Source organism: Nesoenas mayeri (assembly GCF_963082525.1).
Source record: "Nesoenas mayeri genome assembly, chromosome: 4".
Lineage (NCBI taxonomy): Eukaryota > Metazoa > Chordata > Aves > Columbiformes > Columbidae > Nesoenas > Nesoenas mayeri.
In genome coordinates this window covers 39,203,769-39,219,881 of record NC_137540.1, presented here as the reverse complement: position 1 = coordinate 39,219,881, position 16,113 = coordinate 39,203,769, and the positions used below count along the sequence as shown (strand labels likewise).

Below are 16,113 nucleotides of genomic sequence, written 5' to 3'. Positions count from 1 at the left end.
GGCACTAAGACAATCTTTATAGCACATCATTATTCATTCTGTGAATTCCAAGTATATGTTACTGCAGGACTGTCAGGAATGTTTTAAAGATTTAAAACCTGAAATTATTTCCAGCTCTCCTGCCTATGGAGCCAAATGTTTTAGTTATCAAATGTTCAACTATGTAGAGCTCACGGTGAGCTGCAAAAACCCGTCATAGTGATTGTGTAAAGCTTTTCTACAGTACAAGTCCCAGGACTTTGCAGTACATTATCTGAAACCATGCCAGGGTTAGCAGCAAGTTCTGATTCCCATAGGAAAACTGAATTTCCCTCCTTCCCACACTACAAAGCCTGCACGACAGTAGTGTATAAAATCCTGATACTTTTACAGTTAGAAATACTGTTTGGCCAGCATTAAATTCTGTTCACCTAGAAAGTGTATTTATGGTATCTGTCAACAGCCTTACAGTATTCTGGGTTTTGTTTTAAAAAAATGTGTATTTTACCTTTCAAAGTATTATAACCATCAATCTGTTCTTCCTTTGTCTGGGTTCTTCTTTCATGTCTCAGTGCATAATTAAAGCATGAACCAATGTTTTTTAAAAACATGTCCTTTCCCCAGTGGACCTTAGGCATTGCACAACACAAGGTGGGGGAGGAAGAGGAAAACAGTTTTTTCCCCTTGACTCGTGGTTGTCAGTTTGAGAACTAGAAAAATGATATTAGAAGTCCAGCCAACAGCAGCTGCCTCTGAGTCCCCTTTACTGTAACACCACTAGCATGGAGCACTCAGCTCTAACACAAGCACTGATTAAAGCTTCTGTGTCCCCACTGTAAAACAAGTTAAAAATACTGTTACCTGTCTATGCTCATTGCTTCCTCCCTGGTTATCTTATGGGATGCTGTATCAGGGGGAAATATAGGTAGCGATAAAGAAAAAAATAAGTAAATGCAAAAAGTATACAAACCTTTGAATACTACTGTAAACACTGGTATTTACCTCGCAGTCACTCTTTACAGGTGCATGGGCTACAGAAGTGAACTGCACCAGCTGAGACACTGACCTCTGTGCTTCAGAAAGGAATAAAGCTGGTACCTAAATCCATAACAAGTAGTCATTGAAAACCTATATACACAACTGTAATTGTAGGGGCCTTCAGAAAATCTAGTGTTATGAATGCTCATCACCCTTCCAGAATATCTGTATCCTTCCTACAGCTAGTACTTACAGTAAAATAAACAGTTTTACCAAGACACACAAGAAAAACTGGGAATCCCCCCTCCACATGCAGAAGCGTGCCCCCCACTGACACTGTAGTAGATGCTGCTGCAACACTTCTTGGACTCTAACAGGCATTAATAGAGAGGTCTCCATTGAAAATATCGAAACTAGGATCATTCAGCCAGCTTAGTGTCATGTTCTTGTTTACTGTTCCCTTTGTGCTTTGACAAACGAAAAAAATGCCTGAGGAGAATTCAGCACATCTCCCCACACAGTTCTCCACAGTCAAACCTGCTGTTTGCAGAAGAGATTAAGGAAGGAAGGGAAGAGTGTTATTCAGCAAAAAAGACTGCTCCCAACTGACTTTATACAAAGAATTATAATGAAAATAACATTTTCCAAGCACTGTAACCATTTCTCCCTGTAAGGCATAACATATATAAGCTTCTCTGCTGCTGTAACTCCCTTCTGATGAAAGAGGATTTCTCGTAAAGAAGGACAAGCAGGGCTCTTTTTGAGCCAGTTTGCAACTGCTACGCTCTATTTTAATTTCATATTGCTGGAGAAGGCTGCAGCTAAGAAAAAAGGACAGCCATGCCAAGCATGAGCAAACATCTACTCAGCCCAGCATGCCTGTCCCTTAACACTGGTCTCAAAGAGTGTAGATGCTCTTTGCCAGATGGAAAGGCAGATATGAAGCATGCAGTCTGAAAGCCAGTGGTCAAGGAGAAAAATCCTGTATCTGTGCTGTCAGCACCGCTTCTCTTCTGGCTGAAAAAGCAAGAAGCCACCAGCAGCTCTGCTATGATTAAGAGTGTGTGCGTTTTGCAGCTCTCCTGACAACTGGAGATCTCTTCAGGTGGCTTCGCACACTCTGCAGCCCCTACCAGTTCATGCCTCTCTCTGGGGAGAAAGAGGTGGAGCAAGATTCTTCTCCCTCGGCCATTTTTCATCTAGAATGCAATTTGAATTATTGAAATTAAGTTAATTATCTTTACCAAGTAATAGCCTAAAGCATTTTGAAGAATTATTATAGCCAAAAAGTACACTTGCAGCACGGTGTTCAGAGCCATTCCAGTCTGTGCTTGTTTTCCAGTCGTATACATGTGAAAACCGGGTCTTGAGCTTGCTTTACGGAATTTTCTGATTCGCGAAAGTTATTTGGGAAGATGAAGTGTGGGGAATATAGAGACAAAGGTCTGCTGGATGTTAGGTCCAGACTAGCTGTATCTGCTAACCATCCATATACGGGCAGAGAGCATAAGTGAAGTTCTGTATTTCAAAACGGATTTCTTGAAAAATAGTGCCTTTATTTAACAATCGTCGTACACTGAAAAACTGTAGTATGAGTTGTTATGCCAGACAAATTCATTCCATTAATTAAATATACATAGCATAGAGTCACCTACAACTCATATGAAACCCAAGTACTGAGTCCAGTCATTAGTAAAAGAAATTGGTAGTTTTTTCTAGAGACCATCAGTGTTATAGTGATTTTATACAGCTAACTCAGTCCTTGAATAGCTCTGAAGGAAAACTGTGATCTCAGCTGAAAAGGAAAAGCACAGCACGTTGTCTGCTGACCGAATTATTAATACTATATGCCACAGGAGAAAAGATATTTTTGTTTTATAGCATGTGTGCATATCTAAGCCAAATTCTCAAAAGCTGTAAAAGGATACAGGAGACTATAATGTAGTGTTCAGTATTTTTATTAGACTAAACCAGATGTAGTCAAGTTTACAATGCAAGTAACTTTTCCTATCCTGTAAAAACAAACAGAAAATGATACCTACCTACTGGTATGATGTAAAAATTAACATACAATAATTACTTTAAGTAGTGACTTATACTCAAAAAAGCAACCTTGACTATGTGATGAGTTTGACTGAAAATTTTGTGGTGGGTATACCTGCAGAAAACAACTCCTGTGAGGCTGGAACTGGGAGAAGTCCAGATCACTTGAAATGGAGAGTTTCAGAACAGAGTCATCTGCTTTCCATGCCACTACCCAACTCAGCTATTATAAAAACAAGAGGAGGGTAAAGTGAACGTATCCTATGCTGCTGACTACTGACTAGTTCAAACTTGCCCAGGCTCCTAAAAGCCACCACTGTCGCCATCTAGAAGAGACTGTCATCCTGCACGCTCAAAGTTATGTTTCTATTTATGTGTCTACTGTTTTTCTCTGTCAGCTTCTATTCAAAAACTATACTGCAATAAAATATCGCAGAACTTGCAGCTTTGATGCGCTATTTTGAAATTTGTTTAAAGTTTAAAACAAGACGGATTTCCTCTATATCAGTCATATTGTATCTCTGGCATACCACTTTCATTTCTTCTCTGTATTCAGCCTTGATTTGCACTAACATGGAAGACACCACCATTAAAGGGAAAAAGTCTGTGTATGTTTCTAAAAATCACACCTAAGTACACACATCCTGATTATAAATCGGGATGCAAATGTATATTACAAAGGAAGAGGAAACTCTGGACTTCTGAAAATGTTGATATGCAGGACTCAAAGACAGGCAGAAATTAGAACACACTTAAATTCTCCCACCACTGAGAAACAATGAACACCTTCAAGTGACATTTAATTAAAAAAGAATATTGGAAATGAAAAAGAGATTGAAAATTAATCAGAATAATTCAATAGCCTTAGATATATATTTTATTATAGTGGGAAAAAATAAAAAAGAAAGGAATCTGGATTCCTATACAGAATAAAGAAAATTATTCCTAACAGGCTTAACTCAAACTCCTTTCTCTTAAAACTACTCATTTACACAAGAGCCAAGAGAGATAGGAGCCATCCCTGCTTTCTACTATATACTACTCCATAAGCGCGGACAAGAGCTGATCACAAATCCTGTTATTTCAAACAGCGGAATACACATAAGGATTGCCTCCTTTATGAAAGCAATTGGAAAAGAGCTTTCCATTCACTGAAAACTAAAGGACTGTGAAGAAGCAACTTACTTTTCTTGCAGAGTCAACTGTTTTTAAAACAAATGAAGTTTCCTTTTCTACAAGTAGTGCGTTAATATTCCAAATATACCTTTGTTGCTAAAATCATCAATCAGCACAATTTCTGCCAAGTATTTCCTCGGTGTTCTCTTAATGACACTGTGGACTGTCCTCATGAGCGTGGACCATCCTTCATTATGGAAGACAATGACAACGCTGGAGGTGAGCAGGTTTTCATCATAATGCCAGTATTTGCATCTGTAAAAAGATTTGATTTTATTAGTTTTCACATTATGATTTACGGGACTGCTTAACAATATCTTTGCGCAAATGAAATGTTCACTGGTGGCTATTATTCAGATTAAAGAGAAACAGGATATAAAATGTAGTATAGAGCTTCAGTGCATCCCTGAGGTATGGGGCCCAAAGAGCAGCTCGCTTGCAGACAGCGAGCCCCTTCTCATCCTGAAGGAGAGAGCATGAAGCTGGTGAATGACGACTCCTGCCTCAAAAGACAGAAACTTTTTCCCATGTAGGCAGATTGCATCGCACACACCCCACTGAGAGACATCCCTGCCACTACCACCCTGCTGTTTGTATGGCCAGTAGAGAACTGGGGAAGAAAAGCCCCAAACAGCATCTGCCAAGATGAGGGTCCTCTCCAGACCATCAGATATCATGGTATGGGATGGACTGTGCATTTGGCTAATCTACTACAGTGATTTTTTTTTTTCTTAAGCCTCTTCAAATCAGATTTACCCCGTAGAAGGGCTGTCTGTGAAGTGTTTCTGTTGGCTTACACAGTCCACATACAGAATCTGCATAATTAGCAAACTTTAAAACACAGTTGCGACAAGACAAAGTTTGTTAATTTCTGCCCTTTGACAACAAAATATATTTAAACATAACAATTTGCTAGAAGTACAGCAGCACCATGTGACATGCCCATGCCAGCTGCTCTGCATAGAATTGTCTCCATTTGCAAAAACTGTCAGAAAAGTATAGCTACTCATGGGGAAAATGTAATCCCATGGCAAACAAGATGTGATCTTTACTATTTAATATTCAAGGTTAAACTTCCAGGTGTAACACGCTAATGTAGCTAAAAAAAAAAGGGTTTCATCTTGGCATGGCACGAAAAGCACTCCTGTATCCATTTAAAACATTTTGCGTTTCCATTTCACTGCAGACGTGGACTTGGGTCTTTTTTCCTGAGGGATTACAGATGATTTAGAAACAAGCAATATGAGTAATCCAGTCCACACTTACCAATATTTATTCATCACATTTATCAACAATGCATTTCATTTGCAATTGTAACGTCCATTCCCCAACAGCATCCCTAAATGAGACTGTTCACAGTCTCTCTAATTACAACCAGTTCAGGCATTTCCTGGAAGTCTCCCTACCATACCACTAGCCCCTTTTCCAACTATAATAACATAATTCCTATCACCAAACCCAGAGACACAGCATTTTTAATATAAACAGGCAAAAGTCTTCCCTTTTTCATTTTTTGGCAAGTAAAGTCTCTACAAGAGAGAATGTGACTTTTCAAAGACAACTATCATGTATTAAGAAATTGTGCTTGACAAATACAAACTTTTAAACTTGTGGACAAACAAACTTCCACAGTTATATTTCTCCATATAAAATAAAAAAGCTTAAATGCACAGAAGCATTCCTGTGTTTGAAAAGAAACTTCCTTAATCATCAGAAATCAACAGAGTTTCTGAAACTAAATTGAGTTAAACATGGAAAGAACTCTCATGACAGATCTAATGGGTATTTAAAAAGCATTACTTTGGTGAGGAAGGACATATTTCACTTATTTGCAGGGAACAGTATCAATATATATTTCTCACCCACCAGGGGAAAAAAAAAAGGTAGAAGCACAGTATTAATTTTAGTCCTGTGGGAAAAGCAAATTACAGAATCAAAGCAGTCTGTAACTAAGTCTGATCTAATAAGGCACGTCTTCTCTTAGGCATAGTAAGTAACCTCTGAAACAGCACGATCTCTACGAGTACAGTTTACTGACTAAAATCCTCCAGCTTGATTATTTTCATGCCCGAAGTAGCTGCAGCTAATAATATTTATAAGCTGCCAATACACAAGTGCTAGACCGACTGTTCAAAGTGCACGGCTCAGGCCGATGCCTTCCTTCCACAGATCCCTCTCAAAAGACTTCAGCTGATTACAGGGTGCAATAACTCCATTTGTAGCATAAGCTTTTAAGCTGTCGACAACTTATTTAGCCATTGCAGAGATAAAATGGATATGCTAAAATGGATGTGCGTTAAGATTAATAATAGAACTGTGTTGCTTTACACATGCATTCACACAGATTAATTCTAGTGATAGTTGTGTTAAAATGGAGGAAAATGAGGTGTTAAACATTCAAAATTGGCATGCCAGCTAAATGCCATTCAAGAACTTCAAGTAAAAAAGGCAGTGGAAATTACCAGCACCTTTTGCCTCAAAGGAGAAGGCAGTTTCTGACACAGGCTGCCCTGTGCCGCTGATCTGTAACTTCAGCAGTTTGCCTAGGAAACTTTTTTGCTCCCCAATTAAAAAGACAGCTACAACATTCCAGACTGCCTTCAAGGACAAACAAAACAAAGCAAACACTGCAAAACCCCTAAAATATTTTGGTCGCTTATTTCTCCCACTTCCTGCAGCACAGGTAAGTCATATTTAGGAAGAAAATGGTGAAGAGCCTAAAAATGAAACACAGTAAGTAATTTAACACAATTTTTAAAAGCCAAAGCTATTACACGAGCCTGAATTGAACAACACATCTGTGAGCAATTTATAAGCATTTTTTGATCTGTATTTAATACATTTTAAAAATATAAACCCAGAGGTCTAGACAGCCTTTTTGCTACCTATCCAGCTTAATCTCCTGAAATCTGTCATCACATTTTACTTTTTAAACTTGAAAAATTACGTGTTGCTAAATGTGCCATTTGCAAGCCATAAAAGCACTACATTTATACTCCTATAGTAAGATCATACTTTTAGATTTTCCAGAGGCTTTATTTCACTTATTGGACAGTCCACACACTGAGTCATCAAGCCCATAAGCTGCAACAGACTGCAGTACCTCCAATGCACAATCTTGTCTCTCATCCTGCATTTAGAACTAGAGGTTTGAAACATGGTAGGTTTTTAGATGCAAAAAACCTAAGAAATATTTTAACCTCTGCAGCAGTTTTATTTTTTCCAAGAAATGCAAATGTTGCTCAAGTATTTGAGTGACGGAACTCTCATTTCCTTGCATCCACAGGGAAGGAAGCGAGACGAGCCTTTCTTCAGTGGAGCAGCACTGACATCCAGTGGTGGGCAACCCAAATACCAGGAAACCATAAACGCATTTTCCTTGTGTTTGAAGCTCGATTTTACAGCACTAGTTTCCCTGTAAATTTTGGGCACCAGAAAAAGAAAATAAAAACCCTGAATTTCCAGACTCGCGCTTCAGTTTTAGAAGATAGGGTCAAGTAGATATGGGTGTCCAGGAAAAGCTGCACTCTGTTGAAATCTGGCATGGGCGGATTCAAAATACAGATGGGTCTGTGACAAAGAGGACTATCATACATTTCAACCTCCAGCTGCAACCCCTAGGTGCTGTCCTGCCCACATACAGTAGCACAGTGCTCTTGCAGGTGTAGCCTGCAGGGCAGCTGTGCTCATATGCTGTGAACCAAATTAAGTAAACAAACTCAAAAAAATTTATTTTGAGTTCTTATTGGCAGAGCTGAGAAGATGGCACATTGCAGCGGATACGCAGGAATGTGAAGGTAGCATCCTTGCCTCTAGAGACTTCACATCACTTTTCCTGAGCGCTGTGAAGAGTTACTATCCATGGCAAGAAGGAGCAGGTGGGCACAGCTCTGAAGGGCTAGGTGAAAGGAAGAAACACCTTCAGGTCAGTCCATGAATAAAAACCTCCCATCCCCAAATCAGCACTGGTAATACTTAGCAAAACCATGGACTGACTCAGCACTAGAGCAAGAACAAACCTTTTGAAAAACAAAGTAGTGATCTGATGGAGAAACAGTTTCTTCTGTTAGCCTGCATACTTAAGATGTGACTTAGTGCTACTCCCTCTCCACCCCTGGGAGGGAACAGCACTGATGGAGACTGTGCCACACCAAGACCACTGTTCCTCCATCACAAAGCTGTGCATCAGCCACAGCAAGAGAGGAACATTTTACAGGTGACCCTTCTGCACCACAAGCTAGACATCCGGGCTGGAACACTCCTTGGCTTGAGGAAGTTTCTGCTCTTACAGCTTTGTATGCTATTTGTTGGCTTGCTCTTACTCGTGTCCCCTAGTCCCACAAATGTGATGGTGGATGCATGCTCCAAGGACTGGATGACCCCATAGCCTCCCTGTTACCCACCACCACTGCTGCAGACACAGAGTCATATGTCCTCAGGCTGAAAAAAGTCCAGGCTAGAGGCTGCTTCTCCTGGAAGAGTAATACAGCCATCAGGCCAAAACACAAGTGAACAAGGAGAGCATCTGAACAGCAATTTAAGGGTGAGCCCCAATCATATAGATACTTAAGAGGGCAACTTGAGATCTTCAGCCAACAGAACTGCTTCTCGTGTCACCCTGAACTCCCAACATCCCTATCACACCAACACCTAAGCTTCAGAGAAAAATAAGAGATATCATGGCTGGAATCAACTCCCTATCCTGATACTATCTTCCTCAGGTCAACTATCTAACTAGCACCTGTGCTTACCAAAGGCACATAAGTCCCCTCCCTGGATTTTAAAGCACTGTACTTGTGTGCTCAGACCAAAAATGTAGCAGCAGAGTTCTCTGAGACAGCAGGCAGCTGCCATCACATCCCAGCTCCTGAGAACCTTGGGTCAGCTGTTCCAAGCTGAGAGCCCTGAATCAATACAAAGCTTAAAGTCTCAATTTAGCATTTATCTGGAAATCGTAATTGGCATTAAAAAGTGGAATCCCTCTTCCCCCTTAATATAAAACTGTTCACAATTTTTAATTGTATTTTAAGTTTTATTTCATGTTTAAAGTGGTATGAGATTCATAGTGATATAAATTATCATCTACTGATAACTGATTTATAATGCATCTATTTTTTCCTCACTCTTTGAGAGGGTCTAGCACAAGCAGAGCCCAAGAAGAAGTTAGGAGCTCTGTTGTGACTTGCAGCTTCCTTTTCTTGTAATCCCTGTTTCTTATCTTTTAAGGAGACAGTCATTCAGCAGACAGCACACTGTTTACATAATTTAATTCTGAATTCAGGGCTGCTTTAAATCATCAGCTTATTATGACTACCACAGTAAACCGCATCAACCTCCTAGAAAGATGCATGAGAGGTTTTTTTTTCACAAAAGACTTTCAACAGTTTGCTCATGTGTACAGTTGACACCAACCACCAGGGTCCCAGCTGAGACCGACTGCTTGATGCCTGCAAATCAGAGTGATCATTGCCTAAATCTAAGGGAGACGGAGACAGAATACAGAGCTAGGCATTGCTTTGTTAAGATACAACTAAGTAAATCTGATGTTAATACTGGATTTGTTACCTGTGAAGCCTTACAGGGTATTTTTATGCATCATCAACATCAATATAAGATTGTAGTGGTCAACTTACAAAACAGGTGTTCTGGAAGAGAAGTAAATGGATAATCCCCAAGAAGGACAGTTTGTTCAGCTAAGATTGTGGGGTTTTTGTTTGTTTTTTTTGTTTAGTTGGGTTTGTTTATTTCCTCCTTCAGCAGACAGCAGCAAAACCCCTACCACACACTACCTAACAGCTTATACCTACACTGAAACAGAATTTTCAACTACAATAGCTACAAGCTTTACTGATTTCCATTCCTGAAGAAGCCTGCAAAGCTATGTGACTAAATTTCGTTAATGCTCCCAGAAGCACAAGCTACATATCCTACCATACCTCTAAAAGTGCCATGATATAAATTCAGGGCAAGATTTGTACAGAGACCCAACATTAGAGCTAACAGGAAAATTAAAGAAATAAACTTTGCATTTTTTTTAAATCACAAGATTCTTGTCTGTATGTTTGTAAGAAGTTACAATTCGCTGTATAGGGCAATTCTCATAATTTCTCAGTCAAGGTGGGCACTATTTTGGGAAGTTGTGGCTTGATGCATTTGCCTATGTACAGCTCAAAAGAGTCCACCTGTATATAATTTTAGATTTATTAAATGCTGATAGGTTTTACCTAATATAATAAACAAAAGACTAGAAAGAAGCTTGGGGTAGTGGGCTCAGTCACACAGAAATGCTTTATTTCCACTATGCCTCCCTTGCTCATCAGATATTATACACTGAACTTCCTGCCCACGCTCAATTGGACTGAATTAGAATTTACATTACACAAGTTTATTTAAATGCTCTACCACAGTAAGTTCTGGTTAGCAGGAACAAGACAAAGCATAAGAAGTTACTTTAATTTGTAGCAGAAGTTAATTTAATCTACATTCAGATTGCAATTTATTTGACAGAACAGCTCCTCCACTTGCCTCAAAATTTCTAGGATGAAGACGGCACCTGTGGGGTTACACAGGCAGCTGCATGAAACCTCTCAGGCTCTTCTCTGCCCCCTCCTCTAAAAGTCAGGGTTTAAGAGTTTAAATATACTCCAGGCACTGCACTACACATCTTTGTCGAATCAGAGGTCCTGTTAAGAGCTTGGTCTTCTCATGTCAGATGAACGCACACAGGTAAGTAAATCCCAACTACAGATAACACATCCGATGCCTCTGTCAACTTCTTTGCACTCTCCAGGTGAACTGTGATGTCTGTCTGTTGAAACTTAAAATTCAAAGTGCTAGCAGCCAACGCTAAAGAGACACAGGATCCATCTTCACTGTAGTTTTCAATATTGGGACCTGAAATGTTAGCAGAAAATGCTCTGTTTTGCTTTAAGTATAAGGCCTGGAATTCAAATCTTTCCTGACCACAAGGATATGCTCTGTGAATACATGGCTAATTACATTTTAAATGCTTTTTCTCCTCCAGGAGTCTTGCCAGCAGTAAGGCAGCTGATAACCTGCAGTGGTAAGCCAGCCCTCCCCATTATATTTGACCACTGTAATTCACCCGATTCTCAACCCCAGCTCTCAGTGAGGCACACAAAGATCTATGTGCATACTATAAAATTAGTTTTCTTGGTTACAGAACAGTTCCAGTGTACTATGTGGCAGCTGAATAAAAGATTTTCCCAAGGTACCATGTGAAATGAAACCAAGTCCCGAAAGCTCCATTTCCAATGACACAGATACTAACAGTAATTACTGAAAGCTTATTTTGTGTAACAGTATCAAATATGTAATTTGCACAGTGCTATAATTAAGGAACTAATCACATTGCTGAAGAAAGAAGGCTCCACTCCAGAGCTTTTCTATTCAATCTCCTTGGCTACTGGACAGCTAACTATTTACTGTAAGAGAACAAATTAAACTAATGTTATTTGCCCAGAGTAAAAAGACCATCCATTTCTAATGTGCAGCCAAGATTCATCAACCTTATTTCATACACTGAATAATTGTTTATAACTGAAGATTTTGGTATTTTTTTCAACTCATGTCCAGCACTAAAAGATTTCTGTACAGTTTGACACTTTTAACAGCATTTGGACCAACTGAAGGGTTCAAGTTGTCACCATCAACTATGACAGGAAAAATATCTTTACTAACATCTCTGCTTTACTAACACACAGCTCTACATGTTTGCATTCTTAACTAAAGTCAGAAATCTTTATTTTTGGCAAGAATTGTTTCCTCTGCTTGTACTAAAAATAACAACAAAAAAATAGAACAAACGCCCTTCAAAACTACATGTATGATTTTTTAAAACAAGCCAATTGTCATTTCCTTTTGATTTGTTTTATAAAATGTCATGAGCTGCAAAAACAGTTATCCAAAAATACATTTCTGTACACAAGGAGCATTGTACTCAGGCAAGGAAGAGTTACTTTCTCAGGTTTTTCAACAAAAGCTTGTTACCAGTTGTTCTGCTTGAAGTAAAAAAAAGTAACCCCTGACAACAGATCCAATTATTCAAGTACAAATTTGTTGGCCCAGGGGCATGCTCTGTAACAGCAATAACGTCATGAAAAAGGACAAGTCAAACTACATAATCCACGGAAGGAAAAAACACTTAAAAATATTTATTTTGCCATGATCAGACTGACAGATGTGTGTGGGTGATGCAGCTGAAATTCTGGCTCATGCTGGTGAACAGACAGCAGTTACCTATTGTCATATTGAAAAAAACAATCCAGCAATAGATTAATTTGTCTTGTGCCATAAACATTCACAAAGAGTCACGATGCTTCCTCTCCCAGTCAGACTACTCAGGATAAAATTCCTGCAATATTTATCAAAAGAAGCTGTCAAAAAAAAAAAATATCTATCTTAAATAGAGTCACAAGACTAAACCCCTCTGGGTCAGTAAGAATAATTTGTAAGCAAGTCTTCCATGGGTTGGATAACAGCAGCATATCAAGCCTGAGCAAAGCATGTTGAGCACTGATCCTTTCTTACAGCCAACACAATTAATTATCCTGGCATGAAATCTGATCAACAGTACGAACATCCCTGGCTTAAGGGCTCTGCAGTAATATACATTAGTTAATAGGACACATAGGGAGTTTCACAGAACATTTACAATATACTTTAAAAGAATGCTTCTTGCCTTAAATTTCAACCCAAAGTGCAATAAATATGACCCAAACCCAGCAAAATATAACAATGGAAACAGTAGATATAGATGGGAATGTTCTACTGTGAAAGTCAGCTTCATGAAGAAAAACTTGCATTGCTTCTTATCATTTTTGAGATAAACTACAAAGAGACTACTGCAACTAACGCGTTGTAGATATGTATTTTTTTAGAAATACTGAATAAAGATTCTTTGGAACAACTCACATTGCCTTGGTCTTGTATAACCAGGTGCAGCTCTTGGAATGAACCATACACCAGACAGCCACACTTCTCAGAGCCCCACACTTGCACTCATCAGTGGTTTTGACCATCGGGCAGTTTTCTCCTCCTTTTTGACTCTTCCATAAAGAAACCATTATGTAAATGTTTCCTAACATCTGCCATGAGAAGTTCACGATTTCAGGTGTTACAACTTTGCCACAAAGAGACCAAGAATGGCTTCTTTCAGGACAAGCTCCCCAAGACACAGGAACAGCCCACTCCCACGTGCAGTAAGTCAAAGAGACATGGCAGAAAGCCCATCCGGCTGTATCAGGAACTCCTGATGGAGCTCCAATGCAGAAAGGAAGAGTAGGTAAGGTAGATGCATGGATGGCTACCTAGGAGTACAGAAATACTGCCTGAGCACATGCAGAGAATTAAATTATGTGCCTGGAAATGTTCAAGGCCAGACTGAACATGGCTCTGAGCAACCTGATCTAGTTGCAGATGTCCCTGCTCATTGCAGGGGGTTGGACTAGGTGACATTTGAAGGTCCCTTCCAAGGTCCCAGCATGTTTTGAATTCAGTAGTACCCCGTTACATTTTTGGAATAGATTAACTTTCTCTAAAATAATCCAGAACTAGATTACTAGATCTCAAATGTGTCAGGGATCTTCTAGCATGAAGACAAGGGAAAGCCATCGATCCAGCCATGCAGAAGCACCAGCTGTCCAAGCAGGACTTGGACAGAACCTGGCACATGTATGGAGGAACTGGAGCACCTGAGAGGACAGGAGACTTCCACTGCTTCAGGGGACACAGTAAACACAAACTGTGCTCCACAGACTGCCACTTCAGGCATCACTAGTCAGTGCTTCTAGCAGGCAGGACATCAGAGAACCCACCAGAGATGCAGCACGTTGTGAGTCCTCAGCACGATGTGGAGCTCAGCTGAAGACATACCTGTGTAGGAGCCACGCTTTAATTGTGGCCACAAAACACTGACGTTCTAATGCCAAAGGAATGGTGTCCTAGTAACAGCTCCCTTTGAAAAGAGGACTTATAAATGAGTTGGCTTATTGAAAAGATAAACTAAGGGTAAAAAGCCTTCAGGTAGCACAGAGCTTTTTCAAAGATACCATATTAGGAGCTGAGAGTGTTTATTGTTAATCATAAAAAAGCCTAGAGAGAAACTAGGGAAAACCAGCATGATTAAAAAACAGATGCCATTAGCAGTAAGACAGACATTCTTTGAATGCACAGGATGGTGTCCGAACAAGGAAAACAGAAATGAGCACTAATGCAGGTAAACTGAATGTAAACAGTAAGATTGGTTTAAAAAAAAAAAAAATAATAAAAAAAAAAATAATTTGAGAAATAGCTTACTGAAGCATAAAAGCTGCTATTGAAATATTTTTTTTCAAACACCACAAATAGGATGCCTGCCAGAAAGTCTGTTGGGCTGACAGACGATCAAAATGAAAAGAGACCACTTCAGAAGCAGGAAAGCTAAATTAAGTATTTCCGTTGAACTCTCAGGCAGTGACCAACGCCAGACACCCAGGGAACAGAACAAAACCAGAGCAAGGACACAGAGATGCCTCCCACTACATGTTCCTACCTCCAGCTACCTAGAGCTTAGGGTCTTTGTAATTCAGAGATAATAGATTTCTACATTATAGCTTCTACTGGATTTTTCTACCATGAATAGCCTAATTGCTTTTTTCTTTTTTTTTTTTAAAGCCCAATACTTAGAAGAGAATGCAATGTAAATTGACATACTAGTGTGATGTACAACTGTTACTGACACCAGCCTTGTTATCAAACAAACGGGAGGAAAACATGACAGCAATTTTTATAAAAGGGCCCCAGGGAGCTAAAGAATTGCTGACCACCAAGTATGACCTCTGTGTTGAAAAGAAGCTAGTAATAAATAATAAAATTAGTAAACCACAGACACAACTTTTCCAGAAAAAAGTCATGTTGCAGAAACATCATCTTTTGAAGAAATAAACTGTGTGGCTGCGGGTGAGCCCATTAATAGAGTAACTGAATTCCGAAAGCCTTTGATGAGGTTCTTTGCTTTCTTTACTGTAAAAAGTTCCCCATCAAAGTATGGCAGGCTAAGATGGAAGATCTCTCAGACTAATAATTGCTACAGTGTAAAAACTGTCTATACATTCCCATTTTTTTAAGGGAGTTTGTGACTGCAGCATTCTAAGTATCTGTGCTGGGAGCCAAGCCATCCACCTCCTCTTCCAGGTCATGACTGAACAATAAAAATTTTATTGGTAGTTGCAATTAAAATGACTATAAAGAGCTGCAGAATAATTCAAGGACACTACTGAGGAAATGAGCTGGCAGGAGAGCTCAATGCAAATGCAAATGAATTTATATGGAGTGTTAGACCACTCTTAGCAGGTCTACTCAGTGATAGACCCTAAATCTCACATTACCACTCAAAAAAAAAAAATCTTGGAATCAAACATGAATAGCTTTTTGAGTCTTTTATCTCAGAGTTAACAAAAGGGCAAATAGAATGGCAGGAATAACAAGGAAGTAATTTGAAACATTTATATAGCAGGTTGATGTAGGTATCTCTGATATTGCCATATCGCAGGATGGCAGAGTAACAGAGATATTTGACAGCATCCGGGAGGATGTTCTTCAGCCTGGAAAAAGTCACTGATTCAGGATGTCATTAATTCAAAGAGTATAAATGCATTTAGAAGACAAGTCTATGCACAGAATAAGGTCTATGGAGCATGACAATCCTGCTGCAATTTTTGGCTCACATGTCCCAGCCCACTGGTTGCCAGGAATGAAACCAAGTCCCTCCTTGTATGTTTTCTCCCAAGCACATGTTACTGAGCTAGAGCTAAGACTGTCAAGAAAAATGACCTGTGGTCAGACCCAGTATAGCTGTACTTTAAAAATTCCATTTCTTTCTAAAATACTCTGGACAAGTGGCTCACTATGCTGGAAAAACAACCCAGTTCTTGCTCT

General features: G+C 39.4%; 1 protein-coding gene across 4 annotated transcripts in view; it reads right to left on the bottom strand.

The window, feature by feature from the left end:
* The window catches only part of GALNT7 (polypeptide N-acetylgalactosaminyltransferase 7), a gene marked incomplete at its 3' end in the record, with an annotated part of 70,055 nt that overhangs the window by 17,984 nt on the left and 35,958 nt on the right, over window positions 1-16,113 (bottom strand). For all 4 annotated transcript variants that reach the window (XM_080344325.1, XM_080344324.1, XM_080344326.1 and 1 more), the window contains exon 3: window positions 4,265-4,431. In XM_080344325.1, coding sequence (XP_080200451.1) covers window positions 4,265-4,431 — 167 coding nt within the window. The remainder of the gene's footprint in view (window positions 1-4,264; window positions 4,432-16,113) is intronic.